The sequence below is a fragment of the Denticeps clupeoides genome, chromosome 12 (assembly GCF_900700375.1).
Source record: "Denticeps clupeoides chromosome 12, fDenClu1.1, whole genome shotgun sequence".
Taxonomy (NCBI): Eukaryota; Metazoa; Chordata; class Actinopteri; order Clupeiformes; family Denticipitidae; genus Denticeps; species Denticeps clupeoides.
This window is the reverse complement of record NC_041718.1, coordinates 14,294,071-14,321,301: the sequence shown is the minus strand read 5'-3', so window position 1 is coordinate 14,321,301 and position 27,231 is coordinate 14,294,071. Positions and strand designations below refer to the sequence as shown.

Genomic DNA, 27,231 nt, shown 5'->3' with positions numbered 1-27,231 from the left:
GAACTAATGACAGCTGATTCTTAAGACAATACTTAAAGCGTGAGAAAGAGGCTCAGATATGTGACTGATATGGGGCTGATGAGGAGATGATCCTCATCAGGAGATGATTTTTTTTATTTATTTTTATTCAGGTGATTCACCTAAAAATGTGGTGAATCATGTGTCACATGGTTAAATATCTGGTCAATCCTGGTTTGATCTCTGCACTCCTAATAAAAAGACATGTCCGGACACAGTGTATTGGTGGTACTCCCCAGAATCCAGAGCTGGCTGGGTGGGAGTTTTTTTCCCTACACGTGTTTTTCCTCCTTTAAAGGAGTACCTGCACCAGTATTCCAGGTCCGGTCTTGTTGATCAGTCATTGTCACTGTGTGTGCGTGGGAGTAAGCATACAGTGTCTGTCTGGTCGGTGTGCTGGCATGGACCCGGTCTTCTATGTGATTTCCTACTGTGTGCCCGCAGGTCTGCCCCAGTGGTTCTAATGGTCATGGTCAGAGTTGGTGGGTCTTGTTTATGTGCATAAATGGTTTTGACATGTTTTGTGCTTTAGATGTGGGGTGAGTGTGGAGTGTCCCCGTGAGAGTGAGCCCTCCCTTTTCCCGTTTCCATATCCTTTTTCAGAAAGTATAGCCCTATATGTTTGTTTGTCAAGTATATATCTTTTTGTATTCCACCTGCATCTGGGACCTCCTCTTCCTTGGTGTCACCTCCTACATCGTTCCCTCTCTGCCCTAGAGACTGCTGGGAGCACTGTGAGAATCATGTTCTTCGATTTCTCCATCCAACACCATCCTTCCCACAACCCTTAGGGACAAGCTGGACTACACAGGAGTGAATCATCACCTCATAACATGCATCCTGGACTACCTCACCAACAGACCATGGTATGTGAGAACTGTGGTCTGCAGTATGGGAGTCCACAGTGAACGGTTCTGGCAGCAGAACTACTCCAGATTAACACCAAAGGGCTGGTGGTAGACCAACAGAGGGCCAGCTCTGTTCTTAAATGCCCTCTGGACCCAGTGGAGGTGGCTAAGCTGTCATCCCTGTTGGACAACCCCATGCAGGAGACCCTGACATCACTGAGCAGCTCCTTCAGTGGCAGGCTGTGGCACCTGCGATGTGGGTCGTAGAGATTCAGAAGGTCCTTCCTGCCAACCGCTGTCAGATCATTCCACATAAGATAAGATGGTCCTTTATTAGTCCCACAAGTGGGAAATTTACAATGACCCCTGCTGAGCCTTCAAATCACTCCGTCTAAAGGATCATCTTATCTCATCTCTTGACACACATTTGCATTGTGGACATACTGTATGCACATTGCTCTCAGGTTTTAATGTCTTGGCAGTCATGTGTCTCTCTGTGAAAGGTGATATAATGTAAATGTGACCTGCAAATACAGCTCCCCGGGCGCCTGTCACTTTCATGTCGTGTTGGTGGGTAGCAAATGTTTGTAGATGTTTATTGAGCACGTAAGTCGGTACAGCAAGCCGGTGTCTGCAACCTCGCTCTAGTACTCTAATGGAACTAGTCCTACATACATGTACTTTTGGTAAAGCAGCATTAGTTATGCACTGAACACAACAGACATGTAATTTTATTTGGCACTAAATTTCCTTCACTTTCCATCTTTATTGTTAGGATTTTATCTGGCTAGGATGAATGTCATGCCACGTCAATGTGTGGGGTAAAGACGTGTGGGCTGGTGGTAGACCAACAGAGGGCCAGCTCTGTTCTTGAATGCCCTCTGGACCCAGTGGAGGTGGCGAGTGACAGAAGAATGGTGGCTAAGCTGTCATCCCTGTTGGACAACCCCATGCAGGAGACCCTGACATCACTGAGCAGCTCCTTCAGTGGCAGGCTGTGGCACCCACGATGTGGGTCGTAGAGATTCAGAAGGTCCTTCCTGCCAACCGCTGTCAGACTGTACAACAGTTGACCACACATACACAAACTCACATCCAACATGTGAGAACAGTCCTCAAGGCATTGCTCACCGTCTGACTGTATTGTAAGATGGATAAATGCACTTGAAGAAATTCCTGGGCTTGACCATCTCGTCCCAGGGTGTAGCCATGGAGCCCAAGAAGATGGAGGCAGTGGAGTTGTGGCCCCTGCCCACAACGATCAAACAGCTGCCACAGTTCCTTGGGTTTGAAAATTTCTATCGATGCTTCATCCGTGACTAAAGTACAGTCGCTGCACCCCTCACTGCTCTCACAAAGCCATCTTCACGATCGTTCCACATAAGATAAGATGGTCCTTTATTAGTCCCACAAGTGGGAAATTTACAATGACCCCTGCTGAGCCTTCAAATCACTCCGTCTAAAGGATCATCTTATCTCATATCTTGACACACAGGTGCATTGTGGACATACTTAATGTCTTGGCAGTCATGTGTCTCTCTTTGAAAGGTGATATAATGTAAATGCAACATGCAAATACAGCTCCCCGGGCGCCTGTCACTTTCATGTCGTGTTGGTGGGTAGCAAATGTTTGTAGACGTTTATTGAGCACGTAAGTCGGTACAGCAAGCCGGTGTCTGCAACCTCGCTCTAGTACTCTAATGGAACTAGTCCTACATACATGTACTTTTGGTAAAGCACAGTTATGCACTGAACACAACAGATGTGTAATTTCATTTGGCACTAAATTTCCTTCACTTTCCATCTTTATTGTTGGGATTTTATCTGGCTAGCATGAATGTCATGCCACGTCAAGACACAAATTTGTGGGGTAAAGACACAAATTTACAATTCTGTTGGGAATGATTTTCATGGATCTCAGTAGGGGTTTATAATAACCTGACCAAACCATTACATGAAGCAGAAAAATGTTTCCGACCTCTTCACTCACATTCACTCACAGCATATTAAGCAGAAAAAAGACAGAATAAATCTTTACAACAGTTGGTAAAGATGTCTTTCAAACCATCATAATGAATTTAGATGAAGAGCAAAATAAAATAAGAAGAAGCAGAAGGCGGCATAAATTCATAGCTTGTCTGTATAAATGTATCTTCCAGTCCATGTGTATTTTGGCTCGTATTTCAAACAACAGCATACAAAAACATAACCAGTATAACCAGTATAAGACGTTGGAAGAAAAAGTCAAACAACCTTGTTCCGTTTTTGTCTCCAACCTTGGTCTCAGCATCCTGACCACAGCACCGGCAAACACCAAACACTGGATGTCCTGAGCCTGCTGGGCCCTATTTTTTGGGGCCAGCAGGCTCACATTGTTAAGAAGACTGACACCTGGTTAAAGCCTCCAAATGATCTGGAGCCCAAAACATCCTGGAATTGCTAAAGAGCCCATGAACACACCGTTGCCGTTCAGGACTCTTTGTCCCCTTAATAAATTACTTTTGGAAGCGCCCAAAAGCAATTATGGTGTCTCTTTCAATAAAGAGTGATTCCCTCATCCATTTGAATAAAGCGAGGACAGGCTCCTGATCTGCACTCGATCAGCATGCTGAATGGCTGAGACAATACCTGCAAGGGTTGCCTTAGCTCAAACAGTTTAGTTCGTCATCGTCCCTTGTGGAAAGCACTGGACCTTAGCTAAATCTGCTTCTGTATTGATTACTCCACTTTCCAACTTCTTTAGCCTCTGGATGGTTGTTGATGAAGGGGATTATCTGAAACCTTACAATCGTCATTTTTCAGACTGTACAGTTAGACGTTAGAGCCATTCATTGATGGCAAAGACCCATATGTTTGAAGATGATTCATAATACTGCATGTTTTTATATGTTTATGAATGTTTATGAATTGAACTGAGGCCTATAAATAAGAATAATGGAAGGCATCAAGCCACAATTGTAGCACTGCTGACACAAAAAAAAATGAAAACAAAAGGATTGTGGCCTTTAAATGGAACTAACAAAATTCATAAACTGTAGCATAGGACTGGTACAGGGGCAGATAAACTGGAATGGTAATCCATTGCTTCTGTTGACGCATGATACGGTCTGTGTGGACATGAGAGCCACCACAGACCTGAGATGAACCTACCATTCATCTACCGCCAGGACATAGGAGTAGGTGGGAGCCCAAGAAAACAAGAACACACTGAAAGAAGGTAAGGTTTGTAGCAATTCCAAACACTTGGAAGATGTACTGGAACAGGAGTTCTGCAAACTGGAAAGCAGGAGGCTAAGTGGCCAAAGGAAAACACCAACACATTTTTGAAAATGACAAGAATGGATAAGCTTGTGTGACACGGTACTGCAAATCTCCTGCAGCTGCTGGTGAAGTAGCCTGACCTGGCTGACCATCTGATCCATGCTGCTTTGGTGCTGGGTGGAGGCAGCGCAGAGAACTGACATGTCAGCCTCTTGGCAACTTGTGATGTACTCTGACGCTTGCATCACTTTGGATTGGGACACTCGCTGGATCTATTTAAGGCTGATGTCACGGTGGGGGCAGAGGACACAGGCACAAAACTACATTTACATTTATGGCATTTAACAGACCCCCTTATTCATAGCGACTTACAATCAGTAGTTACAGGGACAGTAGCCTAAAGCAACTCAGGCTACTGCAACTCATAGACTGTAGCACACCCAGGCAGGCTGGAATGGGATTGGGGCAGAGAAACAGAAAAGGTCACAAGAAGTCTAAGATATCCCTACAGGTTTAGTCTAGGAATGTGATGCAAAGCAAACACACTACAGAGCTGGCACGCAAGAATCAGCAAGGGTCTGTTCACAGGCAAGTGATGCTAGACCTTTTCACGGTTCTGGTGGTCCAGGGTATTGGTGGGAGCCGATTAGGACCAACAGGTCCAGGTCATTATTCGAGTTGCGGTTTGTGATTTGCACCATTTCAAAAACGGTGTCAGCAATGAGCTGACTGTCACGGCCGTTTGGCATGGCGAGGCAGGTGGTCTGAGGTGATAACAAGACTGGACGATGAAGAATGACACATTCGCACAATGTCACGAAACAGGAGTTTAATTTGTGAGGAACAGGACAGGGGAGACATCCGGTAACAGGTGAACAAGCAACATGTAACAATGACCCGACGGTGAACAGATACGAACAGGGCAGCTTTATACAGTCAGACACAGGTGAACACGATTAGGAAACATTACATACAGTGGTGAGGTCTCAAATCTAAATTCCCACAGTGCTCTTAAACATTGGAACAAATTCAATTTTACATTATTGTAAATTATATGAAAAGAAAAGGATTTAAAACTTGCTCACAAGGACTTTCATAGAAATGGAGGTTGAGGATTATGTTTTCAAAAGTTAAAGAACACCAAGTACAGAGATTTTAACTTTACAAATGATACAGGATGAAAAGGGGGTTTGAAAGTGTACACAGGTCCAATCTGCTGTTTTCCTGAAAGAAGATGCAAAGGCTTCAGCCATAATGAGTAGCAACAGGTTCCTCTCAGATAATGACTACATAATGATGCTAGACCCTTTAATTCCCACTTTAATTGGACACATTATCTTATGAGGTAGCCATCTAACGGGGATGAGTCTGGTTCACTGATCAGGTTAATTGGATATTAACTGTACTCAGCCGTTCGTTTAATTGAGTAGAAAAGAGGCATTAGAGGAATGGCCCAGTTTAAAAATACCACCTCAGACGTAATTTGTACAAGCTGAAGACCTGCTGTATTCCTACCAAAGATTCTGTCCTCACCTTCAACGCAGAACTCTGATTAAATCATTACAGGCGTTAGATCACCCATGGGTGAATTTCAGTTTGTACAGGACGTTTTGGGTTTTATGTGTCATTCTATTCGCTGGGAGGGGGAAATGATATCACTCCATAGCCAATATTATAATCAGCACACTTGACGTAAACATTTTTTTTGGAACATTCTCGTGCAGGTCATGGTATGAATCAGATGTTACAAAAAAAATATTGTGTAATAAAGTTCACACTAAAAAAATAGAGCACATTCAACTTCTGCCACAACATTAAAACCACCTGTCTAATATTCTGTAGTACCCTCTCTTACTGAAGTGAAAGTGAAGTAATTGTCATTGTGAAACACTGCAGCACAGCACATGGTGACACAACAAAATGTGACCTCTGCTTTTAAACATCACCCTTGCTGAGCAGTGGGCAGCCATGACAGGCGCCCGGGGAGCAGTGTATGGGGACGGTGCTTTGCTCAGTGGCACCTTAGTGGCACCTTTGCGGTTCGGGATTTGAACAGTTCTAAATTGTTGGAGTCCAAGAGTGTCTGGAATTGAGATGTTGTCAGCAGATCCTTGAGTGTGGGACCTCTATGGATCTAACTTGTTTTTTCCAAGTACATCCCACAGATGTCATCACTTACAACCACCACTTAAATCGTTCTTGAAAAACGGATATCACGGACACCCCTCAACACCCCTCTTGTTTTATTTAAAAAAAATGAAATGTAAAATACACATTGTATTCATTGCTCCTCCATCCTTAAAGTAAGTTGTCGTTCTTTTGTCTGTGGTAAGGGAGAGTGCCGTGTAGCCCGGGGCCGGGGCTCACATCTGAACAGCCACAGCCATTGCTTCCGCCAAACACCCTCGTTATTTGGCACTTAATCAGTGCAGAGGGTGTTTGGGACGTGACTTGTAGACTGACGCGGTTCATGCGTGCTCTCCCTGGCAGGACCCGCTGTGCCGGCTCCCCCTCTCGTAGGCGCTTGTGGGTATCCATTTAAAGCCAGGCCTGGCTTTAGCTTTTTGTTATTGGGGGATGGTGCACGTAAAGTGTAAGTGCCTCACAGTTGCAGCTGTGAGTGGGGGGTCGAGTGTGTGCTGAGTCGGGGGGTGGGAGATTTGGACATGGAACATCTTTTATTCTTTATTTTCTTGTTTCAAAAAATATGGCTCATTAAATGGCGCCCAGAAGATAAAATATTCCAAAAAAAAAAAAAAAAAAACGCTGAGACGACTGGATGCCAAAGAACTGTGGGCTCTTCAAAAAGGGTCATTCCTACACATTTGTTTCCTATTAGAACAGCATGGCAGTTCTCAGCCATGGCTGCTCTGTGGCCTCAGGGGTGGCATACCCTCTGAGACAGAAGAGACAGTGTTCTCCCTGTCCAGAGGATGCTGACGGGCAGCATGACCCTGTGAAAATTATATTCTGCCAATCTCCACAAAGTCCCAGTGTCACCCTCTGCGAAGTTCAGAAATAGAGCAGGGTAAATATTGTACCTCTGAAATGGCATGATGTGCTTTTCCTGCTGTGCCAGCCTGGGATACAAGACAGAACAGAAAACAGACAATTAGAAATTACGAGAGTTGCTTGTTCAGACTGTTCCGAATAGACCACAGGGGTTTACTCTTTATAGGTGGGAAAAACTTTCCAAAAAAACTACAACCATCAAGACTATGTTCATTGTGTTTTGTTTTTTTTTGGTTTGTTTTTTGTTTTTTTACATTTTCATAATTAAACATTTAGCATGAATATAGAGATTCTTGTGGTGGTTAGCATCATTCATCTCAACCAAACAACATGAACAACATGATCATTTACATTTACAGCATTTATCAGACGCCCTTATCCAGAGCGACTTACAGTTGGTAGTTACCGGGACAGTTACTGGAGAGACTCAGGGTTAAGTGTTTTGTTCAGGGACACAATGGTAGTAAGTGGGATTTGAACCTGGATCTTCTGGTTCATAGGCGAGTGTGTTACCCACTAGGCTATTACCACCAGGTGAGAGACATGGATAAACCCCATAATGACCCTGAAAGTACAAAAATGCAACAAAAGCCTGGTAAAAGTTATTGGTTTTCTGCAATGCCTGAAGGACATTCCCAGGCATCAGAACAGGAAAAAAGGCATTACTGGGATCAAAATGGACCAGCGTGCCACAACACAAGTGCTTCAGGCGAATGAAAAGAGGAAAGAATGTACTGCAGAGGGTATAAAACTTTGCGTTTGAGTCAGGCATCAATTTTATTAAAACACAGTTGAAGGTCACACAGTAAGATGGGCTTTGCAAAATACAATGTATTGTCACACTCTGTTCCTCTGCATAAAATTTGGCGTGCAATTTTGATTTTCATCTAAACCCCTCATGTTTTTCGAAATGAGCATTTTCTTTTCATTAGCCCTTAATAGAACAGAGGAGAGATGGAAACGTTCCAGAACAATGTGTTAAATAGAGGACCAGGCTAGCTAAGGTCTTTGCAGAACATAAAACCTCTACTTTTTAATTCTAGCATTAAAATCTCTGGGCCATGAAGGAGGTTCTGGAACAGAATAATGGTACAACGGTCTCTATAAAGGTCATTACTCATAGCCATCCATGGGCATGATGGAGATTATTGTATGTTTTATGATTATTACTCACGTGTCTGATGATTGGAAAAACCTTCCAAATAACGCATTGGCACGGGGTTGGCATCGTATTGTTGTTTTCTAGAGATCACATAAACAAAGATGCAAGCCGCAACAAGCAGTTTTATGACCCTATAATCATCCTCCCTGCTGCCTGGGCAAGTAAAATGCACGTGAACAACATCTGAAACCTTTATATAATGTTAAACGTGAAAATTCTAAATTGTCTAAAAGTGCAATGATTCTGTTGAAGAGGAGCCTGCAATGGACTGTAGCCTAGGGGTTGTTCAGGCCGTGCACACAAGGATTTTCGGGAGGGATTCCAGCTTCGGCTTGATGGTGACCTGGATTGGCAGGTGATGAAATTGGATGGGTGATGGATCAAACTGGAACGTGTTTCTGAAACTGCCATTTTTCTGAACGCCAGCCAGCAAAGGTGGCAATAATCCCTGGGGGGAAAAAACATTATGAAGGCACAATAGCAAACGACTAAAGGGGAAGACTGCCAACATTCCACAACCCCAAGAAGCTCAATAGAAATTCAGGTCAGCGCTCTTCCAGAAGGATCACACTGAATGCTTTTTTTCAGTGCCTTTCACAGGGCACCATTTAAAGGGAGCCCAACAACCAGTCCGAACTGTCTGTTTAGAGTCAGAGATCTAATCTAACAGCCAGTTCGCTCAAACAGAGGGTGGTAAGGTGTCTTTGTCTTCTTGGTTCATCACCAGCTTTTTATATCAATTCCGTCTGCAACACCAACAAAGTCTTTAGTCTTGAGCCAATTGGATTATCATGCTTTAAACGAGTTTAAAAGAGAAGGGGTGTAATAATGGGGCTCTCATTAGCTGCCCTCGCTCGAGCTTTCACAATGACATAAAGGGAATATGGAGGAAGGCAGGGGGTGCCTTGAGAAAGATCTAGTTTTGGAGAAAGACAGCATTAGCGTCTGGTTGCAGCCTCAGTGCTTCCTTTATACCCGGTTGCCCGGTAGCTGTCAGCCCGGCGCTGCTGACTACATTTGATCTGACAAAGAGTCTGTGCTCCACTGTGCCTCCCAATTGCTTTTTTTTCCTATTATTTACTTGAGCTGTGGAGCCTATGGCGGCCATCTCAAAGGCTGGACATCACGGTGGAAACCAGAGGAAGGACGCCGCAGCACGGAAAACGCAGAGGAGGATGGCGAACGGAGCCAACAGTTTTCTCTTTTCTCCGGATCTGTGAGATTGATTATTTGTCTGATGATGAAGGTTCATCTTCTGCAACAGTCAGAGCACAAAGAGCGCTTTGATGTGAAAATCCAAACCTCTTTAGGCTCTCCTGACCCATTTTTATCACAATCGAGAAGTCTCTGCTCTGGCAAAAAGAACCTTGCCATGTTCCATGAATTTTCTGAGAAAAAAGAATTAGAGAATTAAAAGCATCACGGAATGTACACACTCATTCAAAAGAAAGCAAAGGGTGGAGACAAATGGTGCAGGGGACCAATCAACCAATTCCTGTACAGCATGTCCTTCTGCGCTGTCATAAGTGCTCTTGCACTTTTTTGCCACAATAACAAACCGCTCTGTCATTCATTGGTTCCCTTTACTAGGAAATACTTTCTTGTCTGACTGTGATTACAGGTCAGTAGGGAAACATTTGACAAACAATGATTGCAAAAGTATGAATGAAGGCCACTAACTGCATTGCATATTTTTTCCATTAAGTCAGGTCGCTGTGTTTAACAAGCCTGAACAAAAGACATCTGAGGTTAGTATATGTTGCAATCAATAGCAGAAGGGTATCAATCTTTGAATTGAATCTGGATTTGCCTCTGCTTGAAGTCGGTGTGACTTCGGTGTCAGGTATGCGTAGGTGGAGTGTGTGGGTGTGTGCGAGTTCGCACTGTGTATGGGTGTGTGTTCCCCGGTATGATCGTAAAGCTTTCCTTTTCCCGTTTCCACTTCCATTTGACCCAAGTAGAGGCGTTTGTGTTTGTCCAGTTTAAATGAGATGGTTTTCTGGGTCCTCCCCTTCTTTGGTGTCGTGCCACATTACAATCAGACTACAAATGCAATTAAATGTATCTGTTTCATCTCACTTCAACCAACATGGTTTGATTATTCCAGTCAATTATTTAATGATGAAATGCAACCACAAGCTGTGTTGAAAAAGCCCGACCTTTTTATTGCGAATGGGAACATTTCTTGACGATAATGCAACCAGAAGTACACAAATATGCATTAATGAGATTTCAAAATAATGCATTCATGAAATGTAACTACTTGTGTTTCCAGACACATGTGATGTAGTTTGGTCAATTAAATAAAAACGCATGAGGTAGATCTGGATGCCATTACAACCCATTGAAAACAGCATGTCACCTTTATAATGAACCTCATTCTGTGAACTTTCAAAAAACACCCTTATTTATTTATTTATTTATTTCTAATTGTGACATTTATTTGTGGTATAAAAGTGCAGTAGGATTGCAGATGTACCCAAACCAGTCATTCCCAGTTAATCCATATTTGTGAATCACTTTCCTCTTTTTTCATTATATTTGACTATATATGAATGGTATTTAAGGCTGTTTGATCATAATTCTTGACCAAATTATGTTCTCGGTATACAATACCTTCTAGATCAACAGAATGTTTACCTGATATAGATATTAGTCAAAAGTCTTATGACAACACAGTGATTTTACATATAAAATATGGAAAGATGGAAAACATTTTTCATTTAGTAAAGGATGTATTTCCCTGTATCCAAATCAAATCAGCTGAATAAGAAAAAATAAGGACTATTACACTTTAAGTGAAAAACTTTGTCCATTTAACCCATCACCCTTAGCCATGAAAAGAGCTCTGGGAGTAATGTGTGGGGATGCTCAAGGGGACCTCGGTGGCACCTTCACCAATTATACAAATGAGATTGGAGAAACTGTATAACAGAATGCAAATAAAAATAAAAGTTCTGCCACTAGACACATTTTCTTATCTAAGTGCCATCAGTCCCACAATACAAATCTTAAGTGATTATGTATATCATAACCAACTATAATATTCCAGTGCAGCTGAATCAATTTCAGATCTATGCATTTCAGTGCATTCAGTATCATTAATTTTTGCTTAATAGGATTTATAGGATCAGCACACCGGATATGTCCCTCATGTACTGAACCAGCTGTTGGGTCAGTAGGCTGGTTTGGGAACCACTGCTCTACTTATTTATTTATTTATTTAATATAGCACATTTTTTAACAGTACATGAGAACTATGCTGACATTGAAATCCATTGTCGGTTTCACGGCTTATCTAACCTGTCTGCATTTCATATGTTCTTCACTGGATCAAGTTCTTGCCAGCAGCAGTACATTGTGTCCATCAAATTCCCCTGTGGTTCCTTATAAAGTTTATATCTTTAAAAAAGTATGAAAAAAAACATTTGAAAGTAGCAGAGAATTGTGGTCATGTTCTAAGAGTATGGGTTAAGGGTTTATGGGTGTTGGAGGGGTCAGATGTGAAAGGGTCAGAACACCATCCAGGCAAGTGTGAGAAGGGCCGGCAGCACGGTGGGTTTCGTGCCTAGGGCTGAGTTAGGGTAAAAACGACAGTGGTCTTTGTTCTGGCCGATGCAAGCGGCATACGCCATGGCATGAGGGATGTAGTTCTGCTCCTTGACCCCATGTAGAAGATGTGCCATGGGGCCTTTGGCAAAGATGGCCACATCTTCCCCTCCGTGAGTCTCCATGCGCAGGGGAACAGCTGACTGAGCCTGATAGTTATTTTCTTCTGTAAGAAGTACAGAGCACAAGAAAGCAAAGTATTTTAAGAAACACGCATTATTCAATTTTTGACAGGTTTTTCCGATATGAATAATTTGTGTTGCATGTCCCTAATCAAAACACCAACAAAAGTTAATTATAGCAGTTGGTGATCAACATATTTAGAAATCCCCACCCACTAGGTGTGTTGTGCATGATGCATTGTGCATGCATCATTACAGCAACTCACACCTTAATTACAAAAAGCCCTATAACAGACATTGCCCAGACATTGGTATTTTCAATACTTGCAGAAATAAATGAGTGAAAACACAAAAAAGGGAAAGTAACAAATCTTTTTATTCCTGTCACCAGATTCTTATTGCCGTTTTAATGTGGGAGAAGCCCATGCCATATTGACAGCTCTTCCTCATTCTGGGATGATGTAAAACATAAGGTTGCCATTCGACTCCTCAATTCACATACTGCCCTTCCCCCCACCTCCTTTCACTGGAACTTGTCATTCATTCTGTTCTTCACCCCCACCAAGCCCATTAACAATCCCTCCCCTTCATATATTTATTCTATTCTTATCTACCTGAAAAATCTACCATTTTTGCACAGCATTTTTATAGACTGTGAAAAACACTGTTGCACTTCATGTCTTTGTGTACTTGTTCAACTGCGCCAAACGGTACACCTTTAATTGCCCTTCTGGGATAAATAAAGATTTTTTTAAGTTCATTGAATTATGTTAAGCACACTAAAATAAGAATAGGATTGTTCATAGGTGCACGTTCTCCACCAGCAAGTTCCCGCAAAAGATACCAAGTTTCCCATCCTCCGCTGTTTAACTCTGTCCCCCAATGAAACTTGCTCATGGTGTGGTCAGAGGATATCTCAATGTAATCATTACCTTGTCCATTCCCAAACCAAATATGCGGATTGATTATCAATCTTTTTTTGTTTAACAATTCGGACATTCTTGAACCCACCCAATGTACAACGTCCTAATCTAAAAAATTGATCCCATAACCAAATTAGCTGTGGTTCTTGGTTAGCAAATTTGGTTATTGTACCTAAAAAAGGGCTGAAGATGATTACAAGAATTTGAGCTGGAAAAAGAGATCATGTACCATAATTGACAGTAGAGACGTTCTCCCTCAAGCCGTTGACCAGCTTGAACCCCGGTCCATTCCCGTACAGGATGGCTGTGAAGGGCTTCTGGTCGATGTCACTCAACATTGGGGCCAGCCCTGTCAGAAAAACACAAACAACTTCAGATAAACCCAAACCATCCAGAAGCAAAACACAATCCAGCACCAAACTGGAGAGAAAGATTTATTTTAGCTCGTTTCATACCAAAGATGGTGTTTCCTCGCGGTGTGTAGCCTCCAAAGTTGAAGACGTGCGAGTGGTCTGCCGTAACCACCGTCAGGGTATCGTAGGTGCTGGTCAGCAAGCCTGCCCGACCTATTGCTCGATCCATTTCCACAGTCTCATATAAGGCATGTTTGGCTTTGCCGTCATGGTGACCATGGTCGATGCGGCCGCCTGTTGGAGAACTTTACGATTAGTCTCCTCTCTCGTAACGAGGAGAAAAGTTGACACAGCGAAGCAACTGCACTGTGCAAATACGACTTTCTCTCGATATGCATGACTCTGAAGCAACCAACTCCGCTACACTCTCACTACATAAAGGTGTGCTGTGTGCTAAAGTACAGCATCGATTAATAATTGTTAATTTCATGCAAATGTGCTGCCCAGTAGGTGCCAGAAAGCATTTCTTTTTTTAATTCTGTAATAAACAACATTTTTTTAAATCGCTCTGGGATTGGAGCCAAAAAGGCCTTTTTTTCTGTTTTTGTTTTTTTTCAAGCCTTTTTTTTACCCATGTTGCACACCTTAAAAAAGGTACAAAATGATTTACAATAACTGTGGGGTTTATCTTCAAGATTCTCACCCTCCACCAGCAAGTAAAAGCCATTTGGGTTCTTTTTCAGAATGTTGTTGGCCACATCCACCATCTCGGTAAGGGAGGGGTCAGTGTCCTGGTTTCTCTCGAGGTCATACGGCATGTCGGCCGGCTCGAACAGGCCTGAGTGAACACATGGAGGAGGACTTTGTTCGAAGTGAGCTTGTGACACTAAGAAAATATAAGTGTCTGGAGCAGGAAAAGATGACTTTACCCAGAATGCAGTCAACGTTGCTAGGGTTAAGGGACAGGAGGCTTGACTTGTTCCACACATAGTGGGCCCTCTGTTTAGAAAATCACACATATTTTTCACATAGGATTTATCTATTGCCATTTAAGTGATTATACAGGTAGTGAGTGATTAGAGATGAGGACTTTGAGAACATTTAGTCTCTTTGATGATAAGCCTGAAACAACTCAGAAATTAAAGGGGAAGAAAAACCGAGCAAACTACATTTACAGAAAATGACAATCACAGCACAATTAAACTAAGCCAACATACAACCGCACCGTGACACAGTCTTCCTGCTGTTTGGGTTTTATGAGGCTGATATATCTGTATAAAAGTTACACAGTAAGTCATGTTTGCAAAACAATAACTGATACGGTTATCAACGCAAAGGTGGAGGAATGTCTCAAAATTTCTGCCTGTCCTTCAGCATCACCAGACAGACACAAGAACAAAAAACAGGAAGCCATAACTGCTGTGTTATTGTCTGTACGTTGGGTGGGTAGGAGGACTATCAAACCACACCAGTCCCACATCACCACAAAAAAAGGCAATGGAACCGGACGAAACTAATCCGAATCATGCCATCAGTGGCTCCAAACTACTAACCCATAATTTCATCAGACAACCTTGCAGTCCTGAAAGAATTGTTGGCTACTTTCCCTTCATTGGATGAACATCTCATGAATCTGGTTATTGTGATCACAATAGTATCAAAGCAGTTAGAGATGTAAAAGTGTTTTACATATGTGTCAAAAAATATCTGAATGTATTTCCATGTGTTCAAACCTTTGACTGGAAATGTAATGGGAGTCTTATCTTATGGGTCTTATGGGTTATTCCTGGTGTCTGGAATGGTTAGTACCTACAAAATGTGGTCCACAGAAGCAACAGAACAATGGGAACCCAAGGCTCAGTGGCACCCAAAGCCTGCTGTGTAAGCAACCACAGACCAGTCATAGTCTGTGTATGGATGTATGAAATCCAGACATCCGGTTTAAATCATGACAAAACTTCAGACCTACAGATAAACATTTAGACATGCTCTGTTGACACCGCCCACTCCCACTGCTATACACATCTTGTATGCCTTACGTATGGCACCCACCGCACTATGCCTACTCGTCCTGTTTTCCTAGCACTTTTATTCTGTGCTTCTTATGGAATATTAAAAACAACTGTTTACTATGACAACATTCTGAGTAACCACCCATTACATTAAACCTAACCAGAAAAGCCACAGAATCAGTTCTTTACTGACCAGCTAACCACACACAATAAAGCTATAAAGTTAATGGCAAGTAACAGCATTTCATCCCTGATAGCAGCTAGTTTTAAGACTGATAGACATGGATTAGGCAAAGCCTACCATATATATTCATTAGATGCTTTCATGAGACAATGCAGCAATAATGCATTGGTGTTCTTCTGTGTTTAATATTTTGTACCTGCCTGGAAAAAGCATTTGAAAATGAACCAAGATGCCTAAACTGGATCATTCACCATGATTTTGTACACTGGCCCCATAAATCCAAAATGAATCAACAAAAGTGGAACACAACAATATTCATTATTCAGAACAAGAGAAACAAAAATAGATTTCCTGATATTTTTTTCCACCCTGCTGTAGTGTACGAACATATAGGGTGGTGTCAGCTCGAGTCGGTGTGGGTTAGCTAGAGTCCTCACATTTCCCTTTGATCAGCTTTCAGCAGATAATATTTCCTGGCTACACAGTCTGACCCAACATGAATTCTCAAGAACAAGGAGCTTCAGGGGCATTTTTTTTATCTCACGTCATTCCATGTAATCACTGTCTAACCGAATTTGAGATGTTTAACTGGTCCTTTCAAGAGTCACATGAGTGGAAAGTGTAGAACAGACTCTGGCCTTATGATTCAGGTGGGTTGCCGTCTTATATTTAAAAAAAAGCAAGCCCGACAGACTGGATAGAACGTAACAAGACACACAGCAAAAGCACATTGAGGATTTAGAACAGAGGAACACAATAGAGTTGGAACATCAGTGCTCACTTTGCCTTTCATCCTGTTCTCCCACTCCTGGACCAGATTCCTGCCGTCTCTCCGTGTGCCATTCAGCTTTTTGTCCATGGGATACTCCACATCAGACGTGTTTTTTGGGTACATGTACTTCCGACCACCACCCATAATGACCTGCAAATGCGGAATTCGTATATCAATAAATACAAAATATTTAAATGACTCACGAATCACAAATGGTTGCTAAAAGTGGAATGCAGAACAAATGATTCAGAGGTGGAATCCTTCAGAGGTTGTCTGAATCTTTATCAGCAAAAAAGGCCACAAACCTTGCCTACACCAGTTCTGTCTTGGAAAAATGAGCCACAATTAGCTTGTAATACTAAGTGCATAATGCAAAAATGTAGGCCAATTTAAATCGAGCATACTGAACAAAATATGAAATAAATATGCATCCTGGGTAGCTGGTAAATTGCACATTTAAAATAAATGTAAATTTAACAATGGTGACTGGAGAGCGAATCTTTTTTCTAGCTTGTAATGGAATTTTTATGCTTATGACATGATGTTTATGCTCATGATACAGAAGATATACACAGAGGCTCTGCTCAGGGACAGACCTTTGATATTTCAATAGACGCATGATACTTTCACGCTTATCCGGCACTAAAATAATGGGGGTTTTTTGCGAGGAGCTAAAAGGCCTTTCATACACTCTGTATCAGTTTGCTTATTCCTGTGAGAATAAAACACACAATTATAGCCACTGGATATTTTTGCGCTTTTTTTTTTTTAAATAAAGAACTCACATCAATGTTGGGGATGTTTTCAAACAGCTGCCGGGCAATGTCCTTGCAGCCTGTGTCCAATGCGTCCTGTGGCATCTCCCCGTCAGAGTACCAGTCTCGGTCGACACAGTGAGCATAGGCAGCGCTGGGTGTGGCATGGTTGACCCTGGTCGTGGTGACTATTCCAACCGATTTGCCTGGTGAACAAAGAGCATCTCACCTCACTCTTTTCTCATTGATTCAAAAGTGTGACCTTTGCTGATAAAGAAGTAAAGCCACTTGTCTCAAATCTCTTTTTTTCTCTAAGTTTGATATGACAAGCACTTTTAAAACCATTTTAGAACCATTTATATTCAACCTATCTCAAACTGGGCAGACAATCCTTCCTTTCATAAAACCACTGTCCTTTCCAGACCAAACGGGACCGTTCAATGGATGGAAGAGCAGCCGGTGCATTTTTATGGGTTAAATTTAATACTAAGCCTCCGACTTCCATCCATCTAACTTTGATCTTTCTAGCAGGCTGCCCAGGCACATCAGCAATTCAGCTCCAGTGAGTCACTTAACAGTTGAAAACCAGAGGTTTAATAATGATCAATCCTCTCTTTTCTTCTAAACCAGTTTTCGTGCAGTTTCATAAACCATTTCTGTTTTTCATTAGCTCCCTTCAAATTACAAACGCTCGCTTTCCTTCTATTAACCATTTTACTTTTTTGCCATAATTGGGATACGACTTCACATTTAGTGCACAGAGCCTTAACAGTCAGCACCAGTAAAGGTTTACCTGCATCCTTGGCCCATCTGAGGATGGAGGTGACCTCGTTCCCTTGAGTCGTGTTGCACTGTGACCTCACGGCGGCAGCGCTTACGCCCAACGTCCCTTCATTTGCCTTTACGCCGCATAGGTATGCTGTGGCTGTCCCTGCGCTGTCCGGCACTTGTGCGTTGGTGTTGTATGTCTGCCAAGGGTGAAGACATGTGTTTGTTCATGCTTGGACAATAGCACATCAATAGATCACCAGACAACCAGACCCTTTGATTAAAAATCAACCCTTTTAATGCTCTTTTAAAAACATTTTTAGCTGGGTGTATGTGGAACAAGCCTTGTGATTCCTCTCAAAACCTGATACACCGGAGTTAGACAGTAAATTATACGTTGGGATTAACATTATTACCCCCTCCAGGACAGTGCCTTGGCTTTGGACGTAAATAGCTTTGTTTGCAGCCTGCTACCGCTGTGTGGCTATCCGGTATCTAGTCACACACGAGACAACGTCAGTGAGCTGTAATCCGACAACCACAATCAATGTTGCTATCAAGCTACGGCTTGAATGTAACCTCTGTCGTCACACCATGCTGTGGTATCATCAGCTGCATTACCCACACAAAGCAGAGGCATGGGCAGATTCGCAACAAACAAGACGCACCTTGGAGAGAGCCACGTAGGGGAATTTGTCCATCTCCAGCTGCGTCTCCTCTCCAGGCTGACCCAACAACTGACCCTTCAGGATCCGAGCAGCGGTGATGGTGGGAACTCCCATTCCTGTGGAGTAGAAACACAGAGGCTCTGTTACATGATGCTTATGTGTATTTGGGCAAGCAAGAGTCCTCTATGTTCCTGTTTATGTTCCGACAAGTTAATCAGATTTGCTAAACTTGTATCAACCTGACACTCACAACAATGCGTGTAATGTCAAAGAGTGATGAGTGACATGCTCCTGTAAACATGAGTCAGCACAACCTTGGGCCACACAACCACAATGCATATTCTGGAGGTTCAGTAATTTGCTGGAAATAGATTCTAAGTTGTCAAATCAGCAGTTGACATCAACATGTCATTTTAAGTAATGATGTTGATTTGGTTAACTGAAGTGAAGTTATTGTTTAACCCATCACCCTTGGTGAGCAGTGGGCAGCCATGAAAGGCACCTGGGAACGGTTCTTTGCTCAGTGGCACCTCAGTGGCATCTTGGCAGTTCGGGATTTGAAACGGCAACCTTCCGATTACGTTTACTTGCTAGGCCACCACTGCCTCATCTAAGATGTGTGAAGGCTTGCCATATTGTGTTACGTGTTAAACTGTGAGCTGTTCCAGAAAGACTGGGTGCCTTGAATTTTGTTTACCATCATACGTTCATTCAACATGGCTAAATGGGCCTACCGTCTCCAAGAAAGAGAATGAGGTTCTTGGCCATGTTCTTGTTCAGCTCCTGTAGATCCAGGGCACTCCTAAGACTCCTTTGGGCCCATGTATTCCAGAAAGTAGGATCCTTCTCCTGTTCTGATTTTTAAAAATAAATAATTATCTACCCTGAACATCATGTATTTGCGTAAGCTTCTTAATCTCTTCAGACCCTTGCACAATCATGCATGCTGTACATCTGGAAAAAGAAGCCATAATCTCCTTAGGAAAGCAGAAAATATAATTTCGTTGCATGGTCTTGAAATTACTGGACTGTGATCGCAAAAGAAAATCACTAATCTTATGTCATGCGACACTGGGGATTTGAAAGGGTGTATTTCTCAAGAATCTAGGGTTAAGGTTAGTCATTGTTGAAAATGACATGGTCACCAAAAGCAACAATACTACGACGGTCACAGAAAATGTGATTAACTGCCTTTTCTTACAGGTGAGAGACCCAGCTGTGGTGGGTCAGATTGTGGTACATTAGACCACTGACTCACCTGGAAACTGTGGCTTCCCCAGGGCATCCTGTGCCAGCCAGAGAGTGATGAGCAAGACAGCCACTGTCCAGGTCTCCTGTTTCCCATGTGCCATTTTCCCCACAGCAAATCTTACATTCCACAACCTAGGAGAGGGGTCTGAGACTTCAGCTGAGCTGAAAAAGAAGAGAGAAGGGGACAAACGCCCTATGGCATTAGACATAGGAAAATCATTGACTGGGGACTTCTGGGATATAACTAACTCAGCACTGTGGAATTAAGGACAGTATGGCCAGTGCCCTAGGGCTTGTGTTGGAAGAGCCTCAACATTTATGCAACACAAGCTGACAACTACAGTCTCATGACACATAGATACAGTACAAATAAATCATTAGCTCTCCCAATGTATAAGCAGTGCAAGCTGACCATCACTGAGGATTCACAAATTGTACAAATTAGGCACAAAGGCTGTCCAGGGTATAGGGCACAAGCTGACCCTCTGGGATTCTTAGTGCATACGGCCATGTAATGAAGCAATGGAATTTATGGGTATTAGTAGTACATCTTCAGGCTTGAATTTCATTGGGCTATAATGGACATCACATGTGGGGTGTGTTTGCATCTCTTGTCAATATGTCAAATGTCCATGGTGTCCCACCCTCCAATTATATTTTGTTTAAAACAGTTGCAGTGATTTCTGAATTTTCTTATGAAGCTATACATTGTATAGCTTGTATATGATCTAACCAAATTATTACGACATCATCGTTCATATTTATATTTTATTCTACTGAAGGATTCTCTACAATTCCCAAGCCTTTTTCAGACAGGGTATGTCAGCAAACTCAAACGCAGTTTTGAGTCTTGGGAGAATAATGTTTCTTATGGTGCAGGATTTAGTTTTCCAAGCCCAGTTTTATGCAGCTTCAGATTACACTAAACAGTAGTGCTGTATCACATTTGTCTGCCTTGTTTTCGGAATTAAGAACAAGATCTAACAGTGAAGCCAAAACTTTACTTTCACCATTTTGGGGCAGTGGTGGCCTAGCGGTTAAGCAAGAGGCCCCGTAATCAGAAGGTTGCCAGTTCGAATCCCGATCTGAGTAAAGCACTGTCCCCACACTCTGTCCCCATCCTGTCATGCTGCCCACTGCTCACTCAGAGCGATGAGTGGACAAATGCAGCGGACAAATTTCACTGTGTGCACCGTGTGCTGTGCTGCTGTGTATCACATGTGACAATCACTTCACTTTCTCTTTCTTTCCATAGATAGAATATTGAGAATATTTTCCTCACTTTTTTGTGGAACGCCGTAGCCTTTTGTAATGTAATAAACGTTCCCTGTAAACCAAGAAATCACTGTAATGACTTGGAGTGACCAGCGTGGCTCGGAGCATGGAGAGCTACTCCATGGGGAAGCCATTCTCCTAAGCTCCTCTCACCTCCTCCAAGGTCACTTTAATGGGATTGAGTGCCACAGCGCAGAGAGATTTAATAGGCATGACGAAGCCGATTATGTGGACACCCCCGCCTGAATAGGAAAAGGTCCTTCACAGTCTACCAGCTTGTGGCGCTTCACTTTCTTAGCAAAACTTAACACATGAACTTCAGCACCATTCAGGCCAGAGGGACTGAGCATGCTAACCTTATTAATCATGAAATTAAAAGACTGATAATAAGTCAGTCAGATGTTTCTTTAGCTCACTTTGCATCCCATGTGAATTTCTCAGCACTGATTCAGAGAACATGAGAATGCAGGAAGCAACTTGTATAATGCATCATAGCAGAAGAAAACAAGTCAAGGCAAACGGTGCAGATGTTACCATGCCTGAAGGGGCCTGGATGCCAGCCTGCAGGTGAAGAAGCAGAGCAGCGCCAACACCAACAGCAGAAACATGCCCGAGAACAGGGCGGTCAGCACCATCCACAGTCCCTCGCGCGCCATGTCGTCAACATACAGGTACCTCCGGGTCTCAGGCCATGCCGGCGAGAGAGCACGGCCTCTCGCCCACTCCACGCTTTCTCAGAGAGGCGCCAAGCAGCACAGCATGGTGATGGGAGCTGGACTTGTTCCACCACTGAGAGACTCCCTGAGCTGTGCAGGCTTCTGATCGAGGATTACGGTTAAATCCTGTTTATGCAGACAGCGGCAGGAGGTAGTAAACGGTACCACCGAACCATGCGTCCTGCTTCATTGTCACCACTGGTGATAAATGCCATGTGTCTCCTCACACAAACATTAAAACAACATGTGACATCTCTCGCTCTGTCCCTAATATACATATAGAGTCATTTCGAAATGTTCTTGTTTTCCCGTTAAAAAAAGGAAATGGGTTTAAATAGAAAAACATGAGAAAAAGAATAATAAACGATCATCAAAAAAGTTCGAAATAATTATGTAGCAAAACCCACAGCTGCTGACGCACTAGATACTGTACTAGTGTGAATTTGTAAAGTGCTTGGGTTAACAAACACAGACTTCCATTGGTGTAATTGTTGCTGATAACGTTTGTCTCTACATGTAGGCAGATATTCCATCATTGACAATGTCTGGACTGAAGTTTTGATCCATTTGATGGCTTTTTTTTAAATGATCAAACAATTTTTTCCCCTCCAAAAAATTACAATTATTTCTATCTAAATGACCCTACATTTTTTAACTGTATTTAATATACAATAAATATTTGCTTACCATAGCATATTCTTCACAATTAAAAATGATCAACTTGATATTTTAAAGCTGTATATTGTATACAACAATTAAAAAGCAAATTATGCTTTAACGGACCCGGTAAACATATGGGCTGTTAAACGCATTACAGGGATAATCTTTAATGCACATAACCGTCTGGCGGGTGCTTAAGGCATAGTCAATAACAGGCGTGGCTATATGTGTGATTTTCCCCCATAAAAATCTAGGAGTTCCATGTCAAGGAAATTAAATCTAAATAAGTCAAGAACATCGCTAAATCTCCAAAGAACCTTCTAAGCCTTCTGTCTAGCTCCTGTCTACAAGCGTTAATAATTCAAAACATTCCAGGTCGCCCTTTCACGACCAAATGAGCGTTCTTTGTCATTAACGTGGTTGGGTTAGACAGACATTTGGCCAAGGAAAAACACCCCAGAGGGGGCAGTTGTGATGTTGTCTTTGCCTTTGTAGTCAACTGCCCCACGTAAAACCTCAGCACGCATGGCCCCACTGATTTCCTTTGTAATTCGTTAATTACCCATAAGTGGCCCGTTAAGGCTGCAGAAGGCAGAGGGGTGGAACCAACTTTCTGCCAAGGACAACTGCTGTTGCTCTGTTTAGCCCTTTCACACACACACACAGCCGAGACCTTCCTTGTCATTGTCACAAAATCCAGAGGTCAACACCTTTGCACTATTGTAAAAGTGGAGAACCCTTGGTGACCTTCAGGATTCTTGCACTTTAACATGTATAGGAATGTGATCTACTGATCCATATGTCAATCCATAAGTGAATGGCCATCCAAACCATTCGAGAATATAACACATATTGCGAATAATCAATGGTAGCTAGTAGAGAGAGTCAACATTATTGAGGACACTTACAAGGGTGCATATTTCCAAGCTGATTCAGAGGCGGCCAACACGCTTCATAATGGATGCATACGCTCCAAGTAGTAAACATGCTCGACAAATGACAGGCTACACTAATCCCATTACTTATCCCAATCTGAATTATTACACACACACACACACACACACATATATATTTAAGAAAGGGGAAACATACATGTCTGGGGAATTTAGGGTGAACTTTTCAATTAAAGAGGCACTTTTACATGAACTTAATTTCAAATAAAAGCTGAATGCAACACATTCATCCGGCGTTTTCATTCAGCAAACTTCCATGCGTTCTGCGCGTAAAACCTACAATGCGAAATGTATCTGTCGTTGGGTCACTTTCGTCACTTTCTTTCATTCAAAAGAAAAGAAACAAATATTACACAGACATGCACATGCCAGGCGAGTTAAAAGTAAACCGCACTCACCTACCCTTGGCGCGCTCTGCGTTCCCGGCGTTCCCCACCCCGAGCTTTTATACGCGGGCAGGGCAGAACACAATGGCGAGCATCGCTCTCTGGGGGCCGAGCTCCTCCTGGCGAGATGCGGGGGGGAGAGGTGCGAGTTCCATTCGAGGACAACTGAGCAGCAGAGGGATCTCCGGAAAGCATCCCGTCCGCTGCGTCCATGTTATAGGACGTTTCCACCGATTCAATGAAGCCGCGGCGCGCTTCACGAGAAGCGCTTCTGGGGCGTTTCGCGATGCGGCCACAAGGTGTCAGTGTTTACGCACAAATCGACCTGACGGCGGGTCATGATAAAAGCCATTTAGAAAAGTTCATTTAGAAAGAAAATCAACTTGGGCCCAAACCCTCCCAGCACCTTTCCATGCATTCAGAGTCAGTGTCGACCCGCTAAACGCACACATGGTTCACCAACCAACTCTTTTAGCATTTGTGGCTAATTAATGTGCTACTACAGGCTATAACATATAATGGCAAACTTTTTTATTTATTTTTTTCATCTGAAGGGGTGGTAGTAGCCTAGGGGTGACACACTCACCTATGAACCAGAAGACCCGGGTTCAAGTCCCACTTACTACCATTGTGTCCCTTGCTCCAGGGGGACTGTCCCTGTAACTGCTGTAAGTCGCTCTGGATAAGGGTGTTTGATAAATGCTGTAAATGTAAATGATAGTGGGGCAGTGGTGGCCTAGCGGTTAAGGAGGCGGCCCCATAATCAGAAGGTTGCCGGTTCGAATCCCCAACCACCGAGGTAGTAGCCTAGGTGGGTAGTAGCCTAGTGGGTAACACATTTGCTTATGAACCAGAAGACCCAGGTCCAAACCCCACTTACTACTGTCTGTTTCTGTAGTTTGCTGTCCCTGCTCTGGATAAGGTTCTCTGGTAAATGCTGTAAATGTAAATGATAGTGGACCCACAGTGTACCTCTGGTCTCAGAGAATGAACGTAATTTCCACAGTGTTTCAAGGTCTAAAATGACCCTCTTAGCCCTGTCACCATCTGTGCACTGTTTGTTGGCTAAAACAAACATTTTGCTAAGGGATTTTGCAAACATATACAGAATGTGTGTGGGTGCATGTGTATGTACACATATACATACATGTATATATGTACACATATATACATACATACACACACACACACACACACACACATATATATATATGTGTGTGTGTGTGTGTGTGTGTGTATTAATACAGATATACTTGATTGATTTAGAATTTGCGAAAGGTTAAAGGTCGGGTTACAGCAGCTCCTGGCGCTGCTGCCGCTGGGAAGTAAAACCCCGTCAGTTCTCTCTTTTCCCCGCCGTGCGAGTGCCGCCCATTCCTCGGCGACCACTGGCGTGCTTTTTTGGCCGACCACGTGGCTTGGTGACGCGGTCGGTCTAAAATTCTCACTATAATAATCCGTTCGGAAATGGCAGTGGGGCGAGCCAGCGCGCTGTCGCTTTAAAACGCGACGCCGGGGCTTCTCTGTCGCCGCGATGGTAAGAGAGACTTTTCTCGCCTCGGCGTTCGCTCGGACGCCGGTGGCTACTTCACCCAGCGACTTTACCAAGCAACGTCGCGTTCTTGCGTGTTTTAATGTGCGAGGGTTTAAAGTTGTTTACAAGCCAAAGAGCGGCGTTAAACTCGCGTAAATATATAGATTTTCCAGACCAGAACACGGTTTATGTGCCTGTGTGTGTGTGTGTGTGTGTGTGTGTGTGTGTGTGTGTGTGTGTGTGTGTGTGTGTGTGTGTGTGTGTGTGTGTGTGTATATATATATACTGTTCCTGGTTGTGAAATAGAATATGTGTTTGTTTGTTGGTCTTTTTGGTCCTGGTGACAGGCTGAGGTCACCGGTCGGACACCGCGGTGGCCAGTAAAATCCCAGGTGTGTCGGCTCTCCGAATGGCTTTAACTTTTCCCATCTTCTAAATCTTTTTTTTTTGTTTGGCAACAGTGGATGAGCATCCAGTCTTCTGTGCTGCTTTTGTGTTTGGGTGCATTGTATTCGTATGATATTATGTGTTGGTCATGCATGTAAAGTTAATCTTCTCTAGTGTATTTTACGAATAAGAACTGTGAAATGACAGAAGCTTTTATATATATATATATATATATATATATATATATATATACATATACATATTTTTTCCATTAACCAGTCCCCCTGTTAGACTGAAGTTGCAGTCAGCCTCTCTTACAAATGGCTGTGGTGCCAGATAGTGCTCCGTTCACACCGCGTGCAACCACGGAGCAGGGAAATTCTTATTCTTGGAACTAGCCGGGCCTAGCCAAGTACAAATCTTTTTGGTAAAAGAGGCCTTGAGTACACGGCGCCTAACACCCCCGTCCCCCGAAGGAACCACTCGGACAGCACAAGGCCTGCTTGACGGCGTGGCTCTCGATCTCCAGTGCGATCACGTGGCAAGCGTGTCTTTATCAGTGGCCCTCGTGCAGCCTTGTGTCGCTGTGAAGCTGTGGGTGGAGCTGGTATAGTCAGCGCACACCTTCACTCGAGTCATCATGCAAAACAGCAGCACACTTTTAAAATGTGAGTGCGTGCAGGGCTGTGCAGTATGGCGTAAATTCATACTGCGATATACATTTAACCGTAGACGGTATAAATTGCAGTAATATATAATTTGATAAATATATTTAAATGTAGCTGTTTTTGAATTGGTAACGTGTCCATAGCAAATGTGCGTTGTCGGTACCCAATCCGTACCACTTGCCCGATCGGTTCCCGCCTGCGGTGGTCCGGATTTGGCACTGACGCGCCCTGCACTTAGTGAATCCGGAAGTGCACAGTGACCGGCGTTTTACTGACAGATTGTTTTATTTTATTTATTGGGTATGCAAATATTATTAAAACCTTTTCTAGACATTGTTAATTATATCTAAGGCCCTAATTTGTGGTTACCCGAGGAGCGGATATTTCTGCAGTAGGCCGGTATGATCCAAATCTGGTATAAATTTGAGAGCATTACACATAATGTGGGTGCATGGAGGTGCAGCGTCTTTCGACTCCAAGATTGTGAGCTTGAATCTTGTGTTTTTAAAATTAATATTTATATTATTTCTTGAGTCCAAGTTACATTTGACTTTCTCAGGAACAAATTGAGTAGCCGAAATAGCACGCTGTCTAACACAAAGGAAGTAACTCAGCGGTTACTCTACAGGAGAAGTAGTTATTTCATCATTCATCCACCCACAGTTCCACTGATATGTACTATGTTTGACCTATTCATATACTTTCTGTTTTATTAACATAGTTTTATTGATATAAATAAATTTTAGATCTGACAAAAATACAGTCACTTTGGGAAAGGGAGGGCTGAGCTGTTTCTTGTACCTTTTTGAAAGTATTCTGTTATAACTCATGTTCTTAACAGTCTACCAAACATTATTTTTGTGAGGGGGGGAAATGGTCAAAGCTGCTGCTGTGCACCTAAGGCACATCCACGAACATCCAATAAATAAGAGGC

The 27,231-nt window shown here is 42.9% G+C and overlaps 1 protein-coding gene across 4 annotated transcripts; it reads right to left on the bottom strand.

The window, feature by feature from the left end:
• Positions 1-10,441: 10,441 nt before the first annotated feature.
• On the bottom strand, positions 10,442-23,929 carry alpl (alkaline phosphatase, biomineralization associated). 4 transcript variants are annotated; one of them, XM_028998121.1, is made up of 12 exons: positions 23,725-23,929; positions 19,726-19,880; positions 19,202-19,321; positions 18,468-18,583; positions 17,825-17,999; positions 17,062-17,237; positions 16,286-16,426; positions 14,238-14,307; positions 14,012-14,146; positions 13,411-13,602; positions 13,185-13,304; positions 10,442-12,076 (listed from the first exon to the last, which is right to left on the bottom strand). In XM_028998121.1, the coding sequence occupies exons 1-12, from the start codon at positions 23,919-23,921 to the stop codon at positions 11,814-11,816; spliced, it is 1,860 nt and encodes a 619-aa protein (XP_028853954.1). In that variant the 5' UTR covers positions 23,922-23,929; the 3' UTR covers positions 10,442-11,813. The 4 variants fall into 4 exon arrangements, with proteins under 4 accessions (XP_028853954.1, XP_028853958.1, XP_028853956.1 ...); XM_028998125.1 differs by having other exon boundaries at positions 23,721-23,797; XM_028998123.1 differs by lacking the exon at positions 23,725-23,929 and adding an exon at positions 22,397-22,419.
• Between the last annotated feature and the right edge of the window lie 3,302 nt (positions 23,930-27,231).